At 38.8% G+C, this 24,241-nt stretch overlaps 1 protein-coding gene across 1 annotated transcript in view; it reads left to right on the top strand.

Annotated features, from left to right (window-relative positions):
* The window catches only part of ash1 (histone-lysine N-methyltransferase ash1), a 272,719-nt gene that overhangs the window by 114,729 nt on the left and 133,749 nt on the right, over window positions 1–24,241 (top strand). Inside the window, exons 6-7 of the mRNA XM_067137046.2 lie at window positions 14,374–14,560; window positions 14,646–14,806. Of these exons, the coding sequence (XP_066993147.2) occupies window positions 14,374–14,560; window positions 14,646–14,806 (348 nt within the window). The remainder of the gene's footprint in view (window positions 1–14,373; window positions 14,561–14,645; window positions 14,807–24,241) is intronic.

The raw sequence follows: 24,241 nt of genomic DNA, 5'->3' as shown, positions 1-24,241 counted from the left end.
ATTATATGTGACAGAGTGATACTATATTGTCAAATATCTTCAAGGAATGTGAGAGCTTGTACGATACGCTAGTTAAATTTTTTGGCAATATTAAAGGGAAGCAAGTTAGGGCTTACGTGTGGAATGGAAAGGTACCGTATTCACCAGGGTGAATTCGTGTGCAACCTTTATTTGTACAGATCTCTATCAGATGGGATCTGGTATTTCTTTTCACATGTGAGTAGAAATTGAACTGTTATAAAATGACTTTCAATGACCATAATCGAAAATTAACAGGTTACAAGGTGGTTGATTCAGGCAACGTATGGACATTAAATTTAGAATTTTTAGGCTTCTTCTTTTTCCTCTTTGCCTCTTTCCAATTCATCGGAGATATTTTTTTTAGAACTAAACAGCTGTTCTGAAAAAACACACATTTTTCGTACAGACTGTGTACCGGTATTACAAATTTGATAAACACGGGCCTAGAATCCGTAAGATATGACTGATAAAGCTTGATGAAACCCTTTTAATATTAGGGTAAGGTATTGCTTCAAATTATTATCAATTATCTGAAAAATGATTTATTGGTGTCGTAACTTATGTCTTAAGTTCTCCTAAATCCAAATCACACAAAAATGATCATTTAAGTTCTACTCATACCATTACGTTATATCATGTATAAACTAAACCAAACCGAAAGGCCATGGCCTACCAAACGAGAGCTGCTCAGCCTGAAGGCCTGCAGATTACGAGGTGTCATGTGGTCAGCACGACGAATCCTCTCGGCCGTTATTCTTGGCTTTCTAGACTGGGGCCGCTATCTCACTCGCAGATAGCTCCACAATTGTAATCACGTAGGCTGAGTAGACCTCGAACCAGCCCTAAGATCCAGGTAAAATTCCCTAACCTGGGCGGGGACAGAACCCGGGGCCTCCGGGTAAGTGGTAGGTACGCTACCCCTACACCGTGGAGCCGGTATTTCATATTCAGAAAATGAAAAATGTTTCTGATATTTTAGAAAGATTTTTGCAGTTATGTGCTTTTTAAACAAACCATTCAGAGACTTGAGTAAAATTTGCTGTAATGACTTATCAGAGAGGAATGATAAGCTATGTACCATTCATAGAAATATTTTATTCCACAGGTTTCCTTTTTGTTGATACTGAAGATTATTGTTATCGGTACAGGAGTTTGTAAATATTTAACTAATGTGTTCTCCAGTCTGCTGAGAGACGGGCAATTTTTCTCTCGCGATATGTAATCGTACTAAAGTTGTAGACCACTATCATTTGAACATGTCTTCGTATTTTCAATAAAGCTAAAGTGTAGAGCCTAGGTTTCAATTACATGTATCTGTTCCGAATGTTCAAACATATCAGTTACAAACATGACCCTTATATTGAAATGAGCGACATGATTATGTTTAAGTACCGCTAGGCCTATATACAGTTTTTTTTTTCTGTTTTCGGGGACTGAATTTCAAATAGGAGGTATGTATATTTATTTTTGTTAGTAGTGTATTTTTCAGTCTTCTTATTCAGGCTGCTAAAGGTTTTTCTTATTTTTAAAATTTTCTTTTGTGTGCGCCACCTGTACGCTATCCAAAGGATTTGTGTAGATTGTTCCGTACAATGCAAAATGTGTTTAGTTTTTATACACATGTATTTTTAAATTTTACCACAGTCTTGATATTATGTATATTTATTGCGTGTGTACATGGTAGTCTGTGTAGGCTGTCATTAATTTACCAGGCCAGGTGTTTTCATATGTGCGAAATGTAAGTTAATGCATGAATTCCATACTACGGTCTCCTCGGCGAGCTGTGGAGTGCCCGCAACATGGCGGTACTCGCATGGACATATCTTCCCCAGTCACACGCTTCTGCGCAGCCAGCGGTGTGGGGCCTTGGTAATTACCATCATCCTGTCACTGGCATATTGTACATATTCATGTATTTTTTCAGCATCATCACTTCTCCAATTTTAGATTGAGGTCCTCCGCTGTAGAACAGCCTATTTTCCATCTCTTAAGTATCACGACTCCTTTACATTTCCTTTTTTTCTTGCTTATTTCCAGAATGGGTATGTCTTTCTCCTTCATAAAGTGCTTCTGACTTATTGGTCAGCATCATGGCATTGGTCGTTCCAGTTTTAGTGTGGTTTGATAGTAGTTGCCCACTTCTCACCTTCCTCCAGCACCCAAGGAAGGAGATGCATATTCTCACAACATAAGGTTAAAGTCAAGAGTGTTAGCACGACCAGGGATAAATAAGCAAAATTAAATGAAATACTTACAAATTATCCCAACAAAGGGCCGTCGCTGATTGAGGAAGCACTGGACACAAGAGGCCAAGCGAATCAACTTAAAATAAGCTTAATTAATTGGCTGAAATAATAATTCCTTGATCAATTTAAAGAAAAACTTTAATAAGCCAAAATCGTAAGGAACATCTGACCTTCTTAAAATAATTTAAATTTTGAGCAATAAATGAAAGAAACTCAATTCAGAATTATAATATAAAAATCAAGTTTTAAGAATGAGGGCTGAAAATCTTCCAGAACAATAAATCAATGTAGTTTAGTTCAACCTAAAATACTAAGTCAACCCAAATCATTTAAGGTAAGTACCAACTTCCAATCTGTAATTAAAATTCAGATCCCTTAAGTAAAGGGAGGTCAACTCAAATAAGAAAACTTGAATCAAATATTTCAATATGTAGGCTGAAAACTTCTCCAAACGATTATCTCGGTTACCACAAATGGTATGAGAAACAGTTATAACCCACAACACACATTACTTCAAAAATGAGTCAGATATAATGCAATGACATGGAATAAATCCACAAGTAGCACAATAATTAGATACCCCACAAGGAACAGTAACTTCAATAAAATCAGTCACACAAGACTGAAGAAAGGTAAGCAACACGGGCAAACAATCCTTCCCAAAAAAAATCAGATGACAGTCAAGACATAATAATTACCCGACACTCATGTGTCAGACACAAACGAGCAACGCCCCCTTTCGTTTGCATTCTGTTACACGGTAGGTGTAACAGAGTGACAACCACCATGATCAAATCCCAACTCAAGTACCGAGTAATTCATCAGAAAAGCTTTCATCCTAAAACTAATTCTTATCCTCTTACTTGCTCCGAAGAGCTTAAATATATTTAAATAATAACATAATTATTACGATTTAAAGGAGGAAAAGAAGTTAACCATCATAAGCTTAAGCAAACACTTCGTATATAGTAGTTAGTTGGGAGCTCCGCAACGTAAATATACTTTTACTAAGATGGAAACTTCAAAACAGCATTAAAGCAAACATTAATATCTTTCATACACTCGAATTCAAATACCAAAGGTATGAGTATTACATTAAAGTATTACATAGATATGATGAAGTCCAGTTTTTTTTTTTTTTTTTTTTTTAACTCTTAAAAATTTTAAGCTCGAAAGTCCGAAAGATCAGCTGTAGAAAATCACACATATCGTAGTGTTTAGTAGTGTCCACGTCTCTTAACACAATAATTAGCAGCCTTCGATGGGGTAGGTTAACCATAATAGATATGCTTGAAGCTACTTACAAGGTCAGACGCAAGAAGAAATGAAATCTCTTTAAAATAACAAACCAGTTCTTCAGGCCCTTACGCCCTGATGGAGAAATGTTTATCCAGGATCAAATCCCACAATCATTTTCCTTCTCTTCACGGATAATTTATCCTCAGACCAGAACCAGAAGCGTAATTTTTCAAGGCGTCTTCTTCCAAATCACCAACAAGAATTAAAAAAAAACTGCAATCGATTTCATTATTGACAAGCCACGATCACTGGCCTAGCAGGGTTAACTACTTCCCGGCTAGATAGCAGCACCGCTTGGTCACCTCCTACGACTGGTTCAAACTCGAACGCCAGATGGCTCACCATTACCAAATCAGAGAAGGTTCAAGGAATCTTGAGATTTGAATTCACCGTGACGCAGACAGTAAGACACGCATGAATAAAATGCTGAACTGATCGTACATAGCGAGGAATAATACTAAATACATTACAGCCTCCCCCCCGAAAGCATCAACATGGGGTGGCGTATATCAAGGAGGCATAGTTAAAAACCATCAGTTGTCTCAATAATATGTGTAAGAAAGGTTCCATCTTCAATAATTTAACATAAACACGTCTCAATGTGAACAGAGGTATACTAGGGTGATATATAACAGTGATACAGACCACTCGCAGTTGTTTAGTGTTCAATTAAGTCCATATTTTCACGCGCAATATCATTAGCGCGCCAATTTTCCTTGAAATGTTCAGATAATACTAAGGTAACTAAGGTAATCGGAGTTTGCTTAATCACAATAAATTTTCAGACACATAATCAACACAAGAAAACAGGTCTTATAATGTTTAAAACATAGCATAATTCTCATTCGAACATAATTCAGGGCTTAAATTATAGGGAATGACAAGACTTCATGAGTGTTAACCATATTACCACATAAGTACCCCAAAAGGAAAACACAAGAAGAAGAAGAAGAAGAAGAAGAATAAGAAAAGGACCAAAATAAATAGGAAAACATAAGCCTCTACAAGAAGCAAGTCAGTGCAACAAACATAGATAATTCTTTAAGTAACTTATCACACTAATCACTTTATCATCATTTTCCTCCAATCCGATCAGAATACCACAGCAAGAGCCGAAACCTGAACATCAGATCATTCACGATAATTATCACATCAAGTTTAAGTGTAGCAAATCAATCAATATATCAATAAGGCTAAAATTTTAACAGACATATCTGTGAAATCAAAACCCCCAATCAATAGATGAAATACCATTTTTAAAACATTTCAAATCATTTCTTGGCTTAAATTAATATTCCATTCTCACAGCTTCAACTTCCATAGGCTTACTACACATATACTCGTTCCAAGCAGAAGGTGAAAACAAGAAACAATAATAAATAGAAGTATACCGAATAACACGTTTAGAACAGTAAGCAAAGCAAGAGTAGAAGATATGAATGTTTAGAGCAATGGTAAAAGGTCAATTACAGTTGGAGACATATGTACAATTCAGCTGTAGGGTACGCGTAAGGTGGGTCATCAACAACCGAACTATCAGCAATTACCAGGCAATCAACACACAATATCAACACTTACACCGGGATAGGAAATGACCAGGAGAAACACCGGAGACAAACTAGCCTGAAATCACATAGTCCTACTACAAGCTCCCATATGCAGGTAGAGGATCAATGACAGTAATACCGACTGTACAAGGAGAATAATCCCATACTTATTCTTCTACATAACAGAACGATAAATTACTATACCAACGATACTAATCCAGGAAAGGCTCCATTTAAAAAAAATGCGCGAGACAGGCAGGTTAACCGAAATGAAAATTAAGATCGTAGGATTAACAAGATTACTTCAGAAGAACGGGTTATGGCAGAGAATATAAGAAGTTAAACCAAGAACAAGATGACAGTCACCAAGATACCAATTAGCTAATAATCATTCCCAAAAGAGTTGTAGACGCCAAGATTAGTTCTATTTAAATCCCACTCGACACCAAGAAATCACATCAAAGGTCATGTCCAACCTACTCTTGATGTCCATCGAAAACTCCCCCAAACTAGATTACCACAACAACAATCCAACACCACTCAAATGATTACCAGTGCCGATGTGTCAGCCACAAGGGTAAAGGGCATACAAATCCTCGACAGCATCCCACAAATCACAGAGTGCCCACCCAATATCATTACAACAATGGCAATAACCACCATTATGACTTCAGAGGAACACAGTTACCTCTCAACGAAACCATAATGCCACCCCAACATAATTCCCAAAATCAAACCCATAATTCCAAACTTCACCGATACACAAGGATCAGAAACCATACCATAAGGTCAAAAGGATGTACACTCCTTAGGTCATGAATCCTATATTACCCAAACCAAAATCTCACAACAACCCATGAAGCCGACGAATGCCAAACCTCTAACATGACTCTACAACTCTACACCAAATCAGTACAGCAAAATAGGTTTAAATTTCCCTAAAACCCTCAGCAGAAAGAAAACAGAGGCGTACAGGCAGGATACTCGACTGCAATTCAAAATAAGGCCACCCGATTACAACTTGCATAGGCTCAGAAATAACGCTACAAGATTTAACCCACCACCTACCTTAGTAATTCACATGCCAAACCAAATAAAAGAACAGCAACAAGAGATTCATGAAATAAACGCGATGTATACTGAGAACCAAATTACTTCAAAGAAAAAACGTGAAGTTCATTTACCCAAAAAAAAAATCCATTTTTCCCCGGAAACCAAGAACTAAGATACAGTAAGAGCACAAGGCTCATGCACACAGCAACCAGTAACTCTTCTCCAGCTCCGGACAACAGGATTTCATCCAATTAACTTCACTCGGATAAGGGCAGAGTATCCAATATCCTCAACACCTTTCCTCAAGATTTCATAACCAAACCTTTAAGACCCATAGCTCCAGAGAAACACCTTTTTCTTATTATCACCGCAAGTAAGTACCCAGACAAGGAAAAAATCTCGAGATTACAAGATACATCAGAAATTTTACGGTACTACGTTATGGAACGCAAGCACTCAACATAGGTAATTAAAATCTTAGAATTTTTCTAATAGACACCATATCAATACCAATATCACCCCAATTTTTTTCAAAAACACATCAAGTTCTCTTATAGACATCCATCCTGCACACCGCTGAATCATACTACTAAGGCCACATTACCAAAACTGGGAACCACCACAATTCTCAAATTTCAATCCCCCACCACAACAGGCTCCAATTAAATTCACACCGATTATACTTAACAATGATAATAATAATAACATTATTTTAACTTCCATCCATTGATCACTGAGTATTAATTTCACAGATATTCCCTACTTAAACATGATGAAACATTTAATACAGTCTTTCTTACATTTGTCCACTTCAACAAGATTCATACTCACCCAGGATGAAAATTATCAAGATACACACGCCCCAATACATAACTTCCCAACCTCCATATGGACAGCACAATTTCCGCACTTCCATTACCCATTTTAATCAAACAATAACCCGATCCATAATTACCAACCACAAATAAGATTTTGAACTCAACCAACCCCCCCAATATATCAAGTCGCTTTCACTTGGGATAAATGAACTCTCCGAATCCTTTTCGCCACAGGATCACTGACAAGCATAGATACCGGGCTCAAAAACTGCAATATCGTACAAGGTCCCTGAAATCTAGGAGCTAATTTTGAAGTAAATTTATTTATAGCCTTGCTGACAGGATAACATTTTACGAAGACTTGGTCTCCAACACTTAGCTTGGTGGGTTTTCGGCCTTTGTCATAGTTCTTTCGTACCTTTTCATACGACACAGTCAACCTCGTTTTGGCCTCATCCCACACCTTTCGCACATCGCGAGGAGTAGAGACTTCAGGAAGCAGTTCCTCAATTCGAAGGAGATTTGATAGAGGAGAAAATGGAACAAAACTCAACATTAATTCTATAGGAGTTTTGCCATGAGACTCATGAACAGCAGTATTAAATGCATATGACAACCAATGAAGACAGGTGTCCCACTTGGTATGATTCGAGTGGTGGTAAGCTATGAGAGCAGATTTTAAATTTCTATTCATTCTCTCGGAATATGAGGGATTGGGATAATATGGAGTAGTGGTTACATGGGAGATGCACAAATCAAACAAGTACTTCCTGAATAAATGGCTAGTAAACCCAGCAGCATTGTCAGATACAAGAAACTTAGGAGTTCCAAAGGAGGCAAAAATAGAATTTAAACAAGAAATAGTGGACTGCGAATTGGTCGATCTAGTCGGGAAGATCCAGCAAAACCTGGTAAACCCATCAATGCACACCAATGCATGAGTATTTCCTCGACTGGAACGTGGAAAGGGTCCAACATGATCGATAAACAATCGCTCCATAGCTCTGGAAGCTTGAGATGATGACAACAACCCCGCACGTTTGTTTAGATTAGGTTTACTAATGGCGCAACTTTTACAAGACTTAACCATGGATATGATATCCCTATCCATGTTTTTCCAAATAAAGAACTCCCTTATTTTTGACCTAGTTTTGAAGTTTCCCAAGTGTCCACCAACAGGACTATCATGGTAATACTGAAATATTACAGGAATTAAAACCTTGGGGACAACAATCTTTATCCTTTTATCATAACGAGATTGACAACAGAGTACCCCTTTCACCAAGGAATAGGGTTTGATAATTTTACCAGAATTAATCTTTTCCAGAATTTCCTTTAACTGAGGATCATCGTTTTGATGCAGAGCAATATCTTGATACAACATTGGAAGATTAGTCAAGATAGAATTCACATTTACCGAACCAATTTGAGGTACACTCTTCGCTTCCAAGTTTTCAAAACCATCCTCCTCATCAAACATGCGACTAAGCCCATCAGCGATTACATTCTCCGTTCCACGAATGTGCCGAACAGTAAATTTAAAAGCAGAAATTCTCAGCGCCCACCTAGTTAGTCTTCCAGTTCTTTTGGGTCTTTTCAGAACCCAGGAAAGAGCTTCATTGTCAGTCTCTAAATCAAAATTAACGTGCTCCACATAAACACGGAATTTCTCCAACGAAAATAGTACCGCTAAACACTCTAATTCATAAACAGAATATTTCCTTTCCAGAGGGGAGAGAGCTCTAGATGCGTAAGCGATAGGACGTCTACCCATTTCCGACTCTTGCAATAAGACTCCGGCAATAGCCTTGCCTGAGGCATCAGTCTGGATAATGAACCTTTTATTAAAATCAGGAATAGCAAGTATAGGAGCATTACTGAGAGCTCTCTTCAAGGTTTCAAAGGCTCTTTGTTGAGGGTCTTCCCACACAAATTTGACATTCTTTCTACGTAAGGAATTCAAAGGGGCAGCAATTTCAGCATAATTCGGAACGAATTTCCTAAAGAAATTAGTCATACCAATGAATCTGGCAATCCCTTTCACATCTTTAGGTGGTTTAAAATCGTGAATAGCTTGAGTACGGGCATGATCAATTGAAATACCTTGTGACGATACTATATGTCCCAAGAAGGAGATCTGAGATTTGGCAAAATTGGTCTTGGAAAGCTTGACAGTTAAACCCGCTTTCTTCAATCTTTCAACTACCTCCTGTACATGCTTGAGATAATCTTCAAAATTTGCAGAATATACAACAAGATCGTCAAGATAATGAATAAAGTACTTAAATTTCACATCCCCAAACACAGAATCCAGTAATCGAGTTAACACAGCCGCTCCTGTCGAAAGCCCGAAAGGTATAACCGTGTATTCATACAGATTCCAGTCAGTGGCAAAAGCAGTGAGAGGAATAGATTCCTCATCAAGAGGTATTTGGTTGTATGCCTGATTCAAATCAAAGGTCGAAAAATAATTAGCACCATGGAACCAGGAGAAGCACGTATGCAAATCCGGTAGAGGCACAGACTGCATGACAATCTTACGATTTAACTCTCTATAATCCGTCACTGGCCTGAAACCTCCAGATGACTTGGGCACCAGAAACATCGGAGACGAGTACGGAGAGATAGAAGGTCGAATAACACCATCCTGAAGCATCTTATCGATGATTTTCTTTAATTCAACCATCTTAGGTGGTGATAACCTATAGGGCGGAGATCTAACAGGAATCTTGTCCGTAATATCAATGTGGTATTTAAGCACATTAGTCAATCCCAATTTATCAGTGAAAACTTCAGGATACCTAGCACAAAGATCACGAATTTTACAAGCTTGATCGAGAGGCAGGTGATCAAGATCTAATTTATTACCTTCCCCTTCCTCAACATCCTCATCCAATGCACAAGCAGAATACCCTTGAAACACTACATCTTCGTGAAATTTGAAAATTCTATTAGGACAAAATTTGAAACTAAAGTTCCTATCTTGTAAATTCAAAATCATTCCAACCTTGCCCATAAAATCCGTCCCTAAAATTACTTGATAAGATAAATCAGAAGCCACGAGACAATCTGTTTTCCAAGTAAACTCGGCAATTCTAATTTTGACAGATATACAACCTAGAATTCTTAATCTGCCTCCATTAGCAGTCACACAATTAAGTTTAGAAGTCCTAATTTCAGGTAATTTGCAACAAACCTTCATCCTCGAATACCAAGTCTCACTCATAAGTGACACAGCACTACCGGAATCTATCAATCCCAATGCAGGTTCGTTATTCACTTCTATACAAATGGTCGAGGTTTTAGAAACAACATTACTAGAAATACCTAACATTCCCGGAAAAGAACACTCATTATTCACATGACCTTCAACCAACCAGCTCTCATTATCTGCATTGGGCATACCACACGGTCATTGAAAATTACTATTGTTTACCTTAGGGCACTGCCTTTTCATATGTGACTTAGATCCGCAAACATAACAACTGCCATTTTGTCTACGACTCAATGTATCTTTTCTTCTCTCGGAAGGGCAATTATTCCTCAGGTGATCTCTAGATCCACAAGCGTAACATTTTTTGAAGGAAGAAGAAGGCACAGGATGAGCGGAGACATTGTTAGAGCGAAATGAAACACAGGGAGGGAGATACCTAGTGTGCCGGGACTCATCTCCATGTTTTACATCCTCGGCAAATGTACAAGCTTCCTCGAGTTCTGCAAAACTACTCGGGCACTTAGTCAAGGATAAAAAGGACCGATATTGAGGAGTAATGCCTTTGATTATACGACCTACCATCTCTTCTTCCGGTACCATGATTTTAAAAACCTCGCAATAAAATTTCAAATCCAAGACATAGGCTAATAGATTTTCATGCAAGAACTGCGTTCTATAACAATGTTTTGGAACCAGACTTTGTAACGCAAGGGACGGAATAAATCTTGCCAAGATTAACTCGTGAAATTCATTTACACTTAAATTACTGCTAATAGCCTTAGAAATTTCTCTTTTAAGTACACCTTGACAGTTGGGAAATAATACTCTAAAAATTCCCAGAGCATCCATGCAATACACATTAGCCGACTCAGATAATTCTACTAGAAACCGCAGGAATCTGATGGTTTCGTCAATGGAATCTACAGAAAAGGTCATTACATTTTTGAAAAGATCCTTAATAGAATTGGGAGCCGAACATGACCTAATCAACAAATTCTCAACCGCAGGACTAAGTCCGCAGCAATGAGATGAGGATGGATTATTGACGGTCTGAGGAGTAATTAACTCATTAGTGGCACCAAGGTTGTTACCTTCATTAGTTTCAATCTCATCACTTAATGATAACTGACCAACCTTCTTCATGTTAATCATAAAATCGAGTTCAACCGAAACATTAATTACTGAAGTCAACAACGAAGTGCATTGAGACATCAATTCACCTTCAGGTCCAAGAGAAATCAAATCTTGCACCCTGTTAATAAAGTGATTGGTACGAGCTTTTAATCTTCTCAATTGGTAATCTGATGGACTACACTCTTTTAACTGTTTTATAAACACTAATAATTCGTTAATAGAACTGGACATTGTATGCACTGACTTACCCAAGTCGATGCTCATGTTACCTGGATCTACAGGGGAATCAAGGGAGGCTAGAAGCAAGGTAACATCGCCTTCCATAGAACCAGTGGACACCAAACCCCGAATATCGAGCTCGTACAACAGCTCACCCTTCCTCAGCATTCTTGGCAACAACACAGCACGTGCACTCATATTGATATGAAACAGAAAACGCCAAGGTTAGCACTCGACACAAGCCTGTCTTTCCCTTCACAAGTTTAATTTCCTAGACTTAATTGATTTATTATTTCAGCCAAGGTGATATCGATGATCTAACGAAATAGCCAACAGTCACAAGAAACAAGAAAGAAAAATATGCTTTCACAAGATATCAGAACGTAGCTGTACAGAAAACCACGCTCTGCTACCAAACACACTCTCACAACATAAGGTTAAAGTCAAGAGTGTTAGCACGACCAGGGATAAATAAGCAAAATTAAATGAAATACTTACAAATTATCCCAACAAAGGGCCGTCGCTGATTGAGGAAGCACTGGACACAAGAGGCCAAGCGAATCAACTTAAAATAAGCTTAATTAATTGGCTGAAATAATAATTCCTTGATCAATTTAAAGAAAAACTTTAATAAGCCAAAATCGTAAGGAACATCTGACCTTCTTAAAATAATTTAAATTTTGAGCAATAAATGAAAGAAACTCAATTCAGAATTATAATATAAAAATCAAGTTTTAAGAATGAGGGCTGAAAATCTTCCAGAACAATAAATCAATGTAGTTTAGTTCAACCTAAAATACTAAGTCAACCCAAATCATTTAAGGTAAGTACCAACTTCCAATCTGTAATTAAAATTCAGATCCCTTAAGTAAAGGGAGGTCAACTCAAATAAGAAAACTTGAATCAAATATTTCAATATGTAGGCTGAAAACTTCTCCAAACGATTATCTCGGTTACCACAAATGGTATGAGAAACAGTTATAACCCACAACACACATTACTTCAAAAATGAGTCAGATATAATGCAATGACATGGAATAAATCCACAAGTAGCACAATAATTAGATACCCCACAAGGAACAGTAACTTCAATAAAATCAGTCACACAAGACTGAAGAAAGGTAAGCAACACGGGCAAACAATCCTTCCCAAAAAAAATCAGATGACAGTCAAGACATAATAATTACCCGACACTCATGTGTCAGACACAAACGAGCAACGCCCCCTTTCGTTTGCATTCTGTTACACGGTAGGTGTAACAGAGTGACAACCACCATGATCAAATCCCAACTCAAGTACCGAGTAATTCATCAGAAAAGCTTTCATCCTAAAACTAATTCTTATCCTCTTACTTGCTCCGAAGAGCTTAAATATATTTAAATAATAACATAATTATTACGATTTAAAGGAGGAAAAGAAGTTAACCATCATAAGCTTAAGCAAACACTTCGTATATAGTAGTTAGTTGGGAGCTCCGCAACGTAAATATACTTTTACTAAGATGGAAACTTCAAAACAGCATTAAAGCAAACATTAATATCTTTCATACACTCGAATTCAAATACCAAAGGTATGAGTATTACATTAAAGTATTACATAGATATGATGAAGTCCAGTTTTTTTTTTTTTTTTTTTTTAACTCTTAAAAATTTTAAGCTCGAAAGTCCGAAAGATCAGCTGTAGAAAATCACACATATCGTAGTGTTTAGTAGTGTCCACGTCTCTTAACACAATAATTAGCAGCCTTCGATGGGGTAGGTTAACCATAATAGATATGCTTGAAGCTACTTACAAGGTCAGACGCAAGAAGAAATGAAATCTCTTTAAAATAACAAACCAGTTCTTCAGGCCCTTACGCCCTGATGGAGAAATGTTTATCCAGGATCAAATCCCACAATCATTTTCCTTCTCTTCACGGATAATTTATCCTCAGACCAGAACCAGAAGCGTAATTTTTCAAGGCGTCTTCTTCCAAATCACCAACAAGAATTAAAAAAAAACTGCAATCGATTTCATTATTGACAAGCCACGATCACTGGCCTAGCAGGGTTAACTACTTCCCGGCTAGATAGCAGCACCGCTTGGTCACCTCCTACGACTGGTTCAAACTCGAACGCCAGATGGCTCACCATTACCAAATCAGAGAAGGTTCAAGGAATCTTGAGATTTGAATTCACCGTGACGCAGACAGTAAGAGACGCATGAATAAAATGCTGAACTGATCGTACATAGCGAGGAATAATACTAAATACATTACACATATTACTTGCAGTGGATGCCATAATCTTTTCTGAGAAACCATATTTACATTCATCATCATAGAGGCTATCAGTACAATGGGGCTACTACTCCCAAAGGCATTTTAGAGCTACTGTGCCAGGAGTTGATCAGGCTATTCCTAACATGGAGTACAGGCTCCTCTTGCTGCTGATCCTCATGGGGGTACAGACACTCTTTGGTGGGCTTCAGTGAAGCCGTTAACATCCTTAGAGAGTTATGTTATTTAACACTGCCCTGCGCTTCACGTTTTGAGATGCTAGCTGTATGGTCTACTCCTTTACCGTGGTAGGGTAAGAAGACTGTAATTGTTAAAATGTTGTTTCAAAGTGTTCCTCTGCAAATCAATTTCTTGTGTATTATATTGTGTGTTAGTTCTGCCAATTACAAACTTTTATCTGGTTGAACCTTAAAGTCTTAAATCCTGAAACTGCACTTAAGAATTTCATTTGCTATTTCAGAATGTCTTGATGTGCTGTGTTTGAATTCTGCCAAGTATTAATTTATCAGGTTATTGTCTAATATGGCTTATTCTATATTTTTAGGGATGGGGTGTCAAAACCAAATATGCTATCAAGTCTGGAGAATTCATTCTCGAGTATGTAGGGGAAGTAGTAAGTGAGAAAGAATTTAAAGACAGAATGGCATCTCGTTACGTCAGTGATACTCATCATTATTGCCTCAATCTGGATGGTGGTCTTGTCATTGATGGACATCGTATGGGGGGTGATGGTAAGGCTATTTGTTTGTTACTATATATTAATAATTTAGTCTTTGTTTTATTTGTATGACTTTTTAAAATTAATGTGTGTCATAGGTCGATTTGTGAACCATTCCTGCGAACCCAACTGTGAAATGCAGAAATGGAGTGTGAATGGCTTGTTTCGCATGGCACTTTTTGCTTTACGAGACATTCAACCACACGAGGAGTTATCATATGATTACAACTTCTCCCTCTTCAATCCTGCTGAAGGACAGGTGAGTTGTTACTACTTCTGATTGACATTTGGAGAAATCCACACTTGTATTTCATAGTTGGAAAATAGTCGTAGATAATAATGAACATACCATGTGTGGCTACTTGGCTGAGAATGGTCAGCATGCTGGCTATCAGTTCAGAGTGCCCCAGATTCGATTCCCAGCCAGATTGCAGATTTTAACAGCATGTGATTAATTCCTCTGGCTCGGGAACTGTGTGTTTTAGTTACTGTTAACACACAATACCAACCACTACAGAAACATGCAATAATGAATACATCCCTTCACATAAGCCTGTCTTCAGAAAGGGCTTCCAGGTGTGAAATTGAGCAATTTGAGAAGTGACAACCCCAACAAATCGGGTAAGATGCCAGAAAGAAGACAAAGAAGAATTATAAGCATGCTGTATCTACTCACATAATTATCTGGAATAATTGTCACTCCCATATTCTTGGTTCAAAATGATTGAAAAGAAATGTGTACATTTTTATGCTGACTTTGTGTTAGGCTTTGTAAGTACTAGTATGGAATTTTCATTTCCTTTGCTAATTCGTTGTTAATGTGTATTCTAATAATAATAATCCAGTGTTTAGTTAACAAAACTGAGGAATGCAGCAGCATATTTTCAGGCAGAAGAATATGAAAAGCTGCTGGAATTTGGTGGTTTCAGATTTCCTATGAAATGTTATGCAAAGACTGAAAAATTGCTACACTGTGAAGACCTCAGATTTTGATATGGAGGAGGTTGATGAATTTTGTGAATTATTACCTATTGTACTCAGCCATGTAAGTGGTAGAGGTAAATGCAGAAATCAGTTGAAAGGTAGCACAGATTCTCACTTTTCTTTGAATGGTAATACCCTTGCAATCTACCATTGGGTCATGTACCAGCAGTTGTCACAATAGGTATGATGCAGAGGAATGGCAAGATAAAAGAGAAAGTTATCTTAGTCCCTAGCTCCTCCTTGCCAACATTTGCAAAGATTGTTCCACTCAGTGATGTAACTCTCAAATATTCGTTCATGGTACACTTTCAGACAGACAATACATAGCGCTATTAAGACTGGTCACCTCTCTGCTACGATAAAAATGGGCAAGGCATGGGAGATTCGAATTTATTATTTCTCCTCATCATGTTACAAAGGATCCTTTGCAAAGATTAACATTAACTAAGGGAGGTTGCAGGAAATAAAATATAAAATTGTACATATTTCTGTTACTGTTCATTGTAGAATCCATTTGTAGTATGTATAAGATCAGAAATATTATTTCCCACAATTTTTTGTTTAGGATTTATCGTTTGGACCCGTATTAACAAAGATCTTTGAGCATTAATATTTATTTCATCCACTATAAATAAAACTGGTCACATCTTAATTCGTGAACCATTGGCAATGGCTCAGTGGCCTAGTAAGTGGTCCTGAGAGACGGGATACCAGTTGTTGTGGAATAGGAGTGGATTTCTTGGACATATTCTATGTCATGGCATTCCTTTTACTCAGGTGGCGTGGACTATACAATTTACCATGGTGCCTAAGTCGTTAAGAGGAGAGATCCTCACTGGGAGTATGTGTAAGGTAGCGTCCTGCCTCATGGAATTTACCAAGCTCAGAACGTAAGCAAGCTTCGGACCTATGGGAGTAATGGAGTTCCACTTCCATTTGACAGGCAAGGGACTCCTTGAAAATAGCTTGGCAAACAAAATAGAATTCGATTAAGGGCTGCCATTGTTAATGGGGCTTATGGAAGAAAGAAAGTAGAACTGGCCAAGTCAGCAAAGGGGATGCATCTGGATGTGTTCGGAGTTAATTATGTTCATGTAAGTGGAGGTAACGAGGAAGATATAGGAAATTATAAAGTATTCTTAACAGGTGTTAAGAAGAAGGGAAGGGTAAAGTGTGGAGGAGTACCGTTCATCAGCAATATTATTGCATGGTTCTGGTAGGCACGTTATTGAGCGAATGATATGGCAGATTAAGCTGTAGGAGGAATTAGGATGAGAATTATCTCAGTCTACTAACCCTGAGCAAATAAGGATTAAGTTGCTAAGTTTTATGAAGCACTGAGTGACACCGTAATGGACTGTGCTAGTATGGGATTAGCAGTTAGAAATACATTCTTCAAGCATAAGGCTATTTACCACTACACCTGGGAGGGAACCAGATCCATAATAGACTATATTATAACCAAATTCAAATTCAGTAATCTGTTAGGAATGTGCTGGTATTCTGCGGATATTTCAATGATACACACCACTATCTGATCTACATTGAACTAAGTACCTCTAGGTCTAGGATAAAGTGATAGCTGTCTGCAGACGAATATGGATAATAAGTATCCAGGATCAGGAAATTAGATAGATGTACAAGGATATGATTAGTGAAAAATTCCAATAGATAGACAGTAAATAGTTTCAGGACATAGAGAATGGGTGGCATATAGGGATGCTATACTAGAAACATCAAGGGAATGCATTGGAACAATTGTGTGTAAAGATGGGGAAAAGCAAACACCTTGGTGAAACAATGAAGTGAGAGCAGTGTGTAAATGTAAAAATGTGTATCAGAAATTGCTCCAAACAAGGGCTGATGCAGAAAGGGAGTTGTACATAGATGAAGGAAACAGACTGAAACAAATAATTGCTGAATCCAAGAAGTTGTGGAATGATTTTGGTAATAACCTGGATAAACTAGGTCAAGCTGCTGAGAAACCTTTCTGGACAGTAATAAAGAATACAATATTAGAAATCAAACTAGACCAAACCCCATGGTCCAACAGCTCTGAAGGGCCTTGGTCTACCAAGCGACCGCTGCTTGTCCTGAAGGCCTGCAGATTACGAGGTGTTGTGGTCAACACGATGAATCCTTTCTCCTGTTATTCTTGGCTGTCTAGACTGGGGCCACTATCTCACAATTGGATTGCTCCTCAATTATAATCAAGTTGGCTGAGTGGACTTCAAACCAGCCCTCAGATCCAGGTAAAAGTCCCTGATCTGGCCGGGAGTAGAACTCGGGGCATCTGGGTAAGAAAAAGGCACACTATCCCTACATTGTTGGGCTGGCACAATATTAGAAAGTGAGGGGAAAAGCAGATTAATAGTGTTTTGGGTAAATCAGGTGAACTTGTACATTAGCGGAAATGGAAAGTGTTACACCATGAAGTACCACTCCGATATTTATCAAACTTTAGAGAGGTGTTCACCATAATAATTAAACTTCCAGTCCATTCGGAACTGTCCATCATCGGTATGAGATATGACCCTCACAGGCACGAATACACTCTTGTATTTGGTGTGGCATGAAAGACGTCTATTAGTAGTAGACGTAAGAAAATTCTATGTGCCAAACGTACAGAACAGGAAACTTCCAAATATCTAAGTATGGGAACTCCAGGAAACAGATAAAAGAACTGAGTATCAGAACCGGATAAAAACCCTCTTGCCGAAAGGTGAAAGAAAAAATGGAGAGGCAGAATGCACCATACCAAGGGACACATTGGCTAAGGAAACAACTGAAGTTGTGGAAAGACAAGTTAGAAAACAAGGCAGAAGGAAACACCTTGATGGAATGAAAGAGTGAGAGCAACAGTCAGGGAAAGAAGTCTCTTGCTGAAAGAACGGGATAGTGAGAAAAATAAATGAGATCATACTAGAGATGAGGCAATGATCAGAAACCTTGAACAAATATATCAAAACAAGAAACTGGGTGTTAAAAGAACAGTTACATAAGAAAAGATCAAGGCATGGAAGATATTCACTCAGAAACTGGAGGAGGACAGCAGAGGCAATAAGAAACTACTCTATATAGTGTTGCGATATATAGAGGTAAAAGGAAACCAATGAATACCATAAAGGCACCTGAAGATGAAAATGGGAATCTGGTTAGGACAGAAAGTGATATGAGAGAAATCTTGAAGAACCATTTCAACCTCCTACTGAATAGACCAGTTCATGAACAAAATACAGAACCAGAAATCCAAGCCTACAATGAGGATCCTCTCATCACCTGGACAGAAACTGAGACAACCTTAAAATCTATGCCTAAAGAAAAATCTTCAAGTGCAGATGAAGTGGATCTGGATATGATTAAGGCAGCAGGCATCCAGGGCATACAAAGGCTGCGCAGAGTACTAATTGCTGTATGTACAGACAACAAAATACCTGCACATTGGAGCAGGGGCGTTATAATCCCACTGTTTAAGAAAAGCAGCAGACAGAACCCACCAACTATAGGGGAATAACCCTGCTGTCTCTTGGGCAAGATATTTTAGAGAAAAATCATAGAAAGGAGATTGAGAATCATCATTGAACCACAGTTAGAGGAGGAGCAATATGGATTCAGAAGTAACAGATCAACAGTGGATCTAATTTTTAGCACCCGCATGCTGATGGAAAAGTACAGGGTGAAAGGCAAGAACTTGGTCATTGTATTCCTGGATATAGAAAAGGCCTATGATAGTGTTATAAGAGATAAGATCTGGGAGGGCCTGAGGAAAAGAAATGTGACTGAAGGACTGGTAAGGAAAACTCAGATGTACAAAGACTGTACTAGCTGTGTACAAATTGGGGAAGGTTGATCATCATGGTTTGAGACCAAGTGTGGAGTTCGTGCACTGTCCCCACTACTGTTCATCACTGTTATGGACAATATAATGAACGTCAAGGAAAAGTTGGGTGAACTGAATGCAATGGCCTTTGCTGATGTTATCATGATTTGGGGTGAAGCAGAGGAGGAAGTACAGACCAGATTCAACATATGGAAATCCCAGTTTCCGGAAATTTGTTGTTATTTGCTTTACGTCGCACCGACACAGATAGGTCTTATGGCGACGATGGGATAGGAAAGGCCTAGGAGATGGAAGGAAGTGGCCGTGGCCTTAATTAAGGTACAGCCTCGGCATTTGGACAGTGGGGCTCGAACCCACTATCTCCCCATTACTGGAAACTGAGTTTCAGGAATATAACCTCAACATCAGCGAGACCAAGACAGTGGTGATGGCAGTCAATGGAGATGGACGTCCAGCAAGTGTAAAACTAGGAGACCACCAGCTAGAGTGTGTGGATTGTTTTCCTTACCTTAGAAGTGTAATCTCCAGTGATAATTTGGTCAGAAAGGAAATTACGAACAGAGTGCAAAAGGGATCAGAATTTTACCAACAAGTAAGATCGCTTTCATGGGATGACATAATTCCAAAACCGGTCAAACTGATGATGTTTAACAGCTATTTCATACCAATAATGACATATAGAATCGAAGCATGCACCTGCACAAAAAGATATCCATCAATACTGCAAGTATCAGAGCATCTTGGATCCACCATCCAGAAGAACAAGGTGGATGAGAGTTAAGAAATGAGGAGATAAGGAAAGAAGCCAGAATAAATACATCCCCATCCCTATTAGACCGAATCGGCACATCCAGACTATGGTGGTGCGGGCATGTGATGAGGATGGAGCCTACAAGAACAGCCAGAGTAAATTTGGAAAGACAGATGGAGGGAAAAGATCTGCAGGAAGACCTAAAACCCGATGGATGGACATGATCAAGGTTGATCTAGTTACTGAGGATGGAGAGTGGATGATATTCTCCATGACAAGTTGTATATGGACAGGAAGAAGTGGAAGAGGCTCATCGACATGAAACTGAAACTGTACATTGATAATGATGTTGGAAGCAAACAGCCTTGAATGTCATCTTAACACGTTCAGTACCTGCTTCTGAGCGGGACACTTGAATGCCTGGACCGGCCATTTTCATGCCCGGCCCTCTTGACGTGCATCACTTAATACAACTTACATTTACTCCTAAACTAAAAGTGTTAGAAAAATGATACTTTGTGCTTACTTGTAGTAAATATTTAAGGTGTGATATATGATGTGACAGGTTTCAAAATACGTCTAATTTTATACAGCCTATCTATATTTTCGGCATAACGATTACTGTCACCGAAATGAAGAAATGAATATGAAGGAAGCGTATTCGGAACATTGTTTTAGAAAATATCGTAGTATGAATAACAGGGTCTTCGGTCCAGTACATTTTTATATCAGGATTTTGGACTAATCGGTTTCCACGATTGCATGATCGAATTCTTTGAGAAAGGCCGGGGCGCCGCACTTATCACTTGACTCGCGTAAAGCTTGGTCTGCTCACACGTACTGATAAAATTCGTCATTCATGAAAATACTCACGTAACTCAAAATATCCTGCTTATTTTCTATTTGAACGTTTATACCTGAATTCTCTTTAAATGGTGGAACGGGTGGACAATAACTAGAATGATATGTATCAGGCACTTCACTTTTCTCTATAGGCCTATCGGATTCGGGAATCGCAATTTCCTCACCATTCTCACTTTCACTATCTGAGTCTATTTCAGGAATAAGTTCATCACCAGAATAATCATTGTGAACAATATCTATTTAATCTTCCGTAAGAAACTTTGTATTATAAGCCATTATACTACACTCGGTAAGGACGACACGCACTGCATTGGAATCTCAAGTACCAAATTGACGCGTGAGGAAGTTATGAGATTTTCCAGCTAAATCTGCTGAGATAAACATGAGCCCACTCAACGCGAGGGTTATCTTAACAAGGTCAACCAACTTCCTGCTACAACCAGTAACGTTGATTAAGGTGTAAGAATGCATAGATGACGAATATAAACAGCATTGCTTCGCGCGGAACATTAAACGTCTTACGCAGCCCGCAGCATAGGAGCAAGCTTGAACGTCTTACGCCGTCCACGGTCCGCAATGAGTTAAGGGATTTTTTTACCATGCCTGAAACACATGGTGTCAGTTCATGAAGATCGCTGCTGGAGGGTGGTCTGACTGTATACGTCTTCTCATCACACCCCAGACGTGCTCTATGGGTGATAAATCTGGTGATCACGCAGGCCATTCAGGGATCCATACATTCCTCAAGGTGATTCTGGTGTGAACTGCAGTGTGGACTCTTGCATTATCCTGCTGGAATATGCCATTTCGTACCCGCATCATGAAAGGTTTACCATTCTTGCTGCATGCTGGTGAGTATTTGTCTCCCTTCAACAAGTACCAAATCAGTCCTGTTGTCATATCCAATTGCTCCCCACACCATGATTCCAGGAGTTGGAGAGGTATGCGCCTCGATAATCACTGCTTCCTGTGATGTTTCACCAGGTCATATACGGACATGTTCAGGTCGATCTGACCACCATAAACAGAAGTGAACACCACAGAATGCCACTCACTGTCCCAGTTTACTCTGGGTCTACACCACACAAGTCTTTGTTGTCTGTGTTTTGGTATCAGCAGCAAATAATGCACAGCAACTCGAAATATCAGCCCAGCTTCCAGTAATCTGTTTCCAACTGTTCATGGTGACACGCTGCCCCTAACCTCTGCCCGCATTTCAGCTGTCATCATCCATCTGTTCATCAGAACCAGCCGATGAATCCTACGATCTTATTGTTGTCTAGTCCTTCTGGAAGGACCCAAGCATGCTCTTCGTGCCACGCTGTTGTCCTGAGTCTTTCTTGTCACTATTAGTTCTGCAGTCATAGCACTACAGCCAACTGTCTGCACAATCTGTTGGTATGATGCTCCCATGTTCCTCATGCCAGTGATTTAACCTTTCACAAATTCCGAAAGATGGTGATATGTTGCTCATGCATGTCGTCCAAGCATCTCTACCTGAAGAGAGACAGTATCGTTAGACACACCCAAGAGCCATCACATACACTCACCAGCTGACATCTTTAGGAATGTTGTTTTCCTGTACTAACAGTTTGGTCGTATAAGGATGAAGTTGTAATCAACATATCTCACAGGCATGGAAATACTGGTGTATGAGTTTGCTCAAGGTGTTGATGGTGTAACACTTTACATTTCCACTTGTGTAGATCCGAGGGAATCACTGGACAGGTAAAATGAATATTTTGAAAATCTTCTCAAATTAAAGGGAAATCTTTCTGTTGTCATTGCGAACAACCAAGCTCATGTTGAGAAGGATACCAATGTTGGTGAAATTACATTTGAGGAAGTAGAAAGTATGGTAAATAAACTCCATTGCCATAAAGCTGCAGGATTAGATGAAATTAGACATTAAATGGTGAAATGTAGTGACTAGGTAGGGATAAAATGGCTTTATACATTGATAAGATTAGCATTGAATGTTAGTATGGTACCTTTTGATTGAACCAAAGATGTAATTGTACCTATCTATAAGGAAGGGAACAGGAAGGATTGCAATAACTATTGAGGTATTTCATTGATCAGTATGGTAGCCAAGGTATTCACTAGCATTTTGGAAGGGAGGGTACGATTAGTGCTTGAGACAAAATAGGATGAAAACCGATGTGGTTTCAGACTACCAGGGAGGCAGGTCAGGATCAGATTTTCAGTATGCACCAGGTAATTGAAAAATGCTACGAGAGGAATAGACAGCTAAGTTCATGTTTCTTAAATCTATAGAAGGCATATGACAGAGTACTGAGGAAGATGTTCACCATACTGGGGGACTGTGGGAATAATAACATTTTTTTTTAGATTGATCCTTTCATGACCCTTAATTGTAGACATGTTAATCAGTTTTTGGGCTTTTTTCTTATCGAGGAAACAAGGTGAAATTCTTTACATTTTGCAAAGAACTTTGGTCCGTGTCTTCAGAAGAAAATCTCATCTGTTTGCGAGGAAGATTGCTCTATTAACTAAGGTTTGAATTTAGGAATGCTTTACCGTTGATCTATAGTAAGTGGTACTGTCATTCGTCAACAGATGGCTAATTGTGCACTAGCCTTCTGAGTGGGGGCTGATGACGCCATCTTAGATGCAATGCACACAGAGATGCCATGGCTCAGACATTGGGTGGTGATGGGGTTATTTTTCAAGTCCCTTCCATGTAAACAAATGTGTCAACGCACACAGCTGTGACGGGTCGTGGGCATGCCACTACAAAGCCAGCACCACATCCTCTTCTAGTCTCGAGTGGCCCTAGAAAGTAACACGTGGCGTATGACCGGTGAAAAGTGGAGTGCAAGCTATAAAGAACTACAAAAATGCCTGATGATTTGGAATTTAATATTCACTTTTGTGAAGAGATCCAAAAGTATCCAACATTATATGACTTCAATTGCTCAGATTATTTTAATAGCAGTGTACACGAAGCATGGAAAACGATCGCAAGGAAATTAAACATTGAATATTTCGTATTTCCTTCCTTTTTCAAGCACGAGGGATGCACCCAACACTCTCCCTCTTTGAATATTTGCGAGTTGTTTGAAGGAGACATTATGAAGTGTCACTCAGGTTTCTGACTCTTCTTTATGCTTTGCTAACGTCACGTCCGCGCCATGTCTCAACCCGTCCAAGCTACATCTTCTCAGTAGGCTGCCTAAGTTAGCATTTATGAGCACGATGTCGTTCTTCTATAGCTGCTGCAATTTCTTCTT

The sequence above is a fragment of the Anabrus simplex genome, chromosome 1 (assembly GCF_040414725.1).
Source record: "Anabrus simplex isolate iqAnaSimp1 chromosome 1, ASM4041472v1, whole genome shotgun sequence".
Lineage (NCBI taxonomy): Eukaryota > Metazoa > Arthropoda > Insecta > Orthoptera > Tettigoniidae > Anabrus > Anabrus simplex.
The sequence above is the reverse complement of the archived record's forward strand: the minus strand, read 5'-3'. Positions and strand labels throughout refer to the sequence as shown.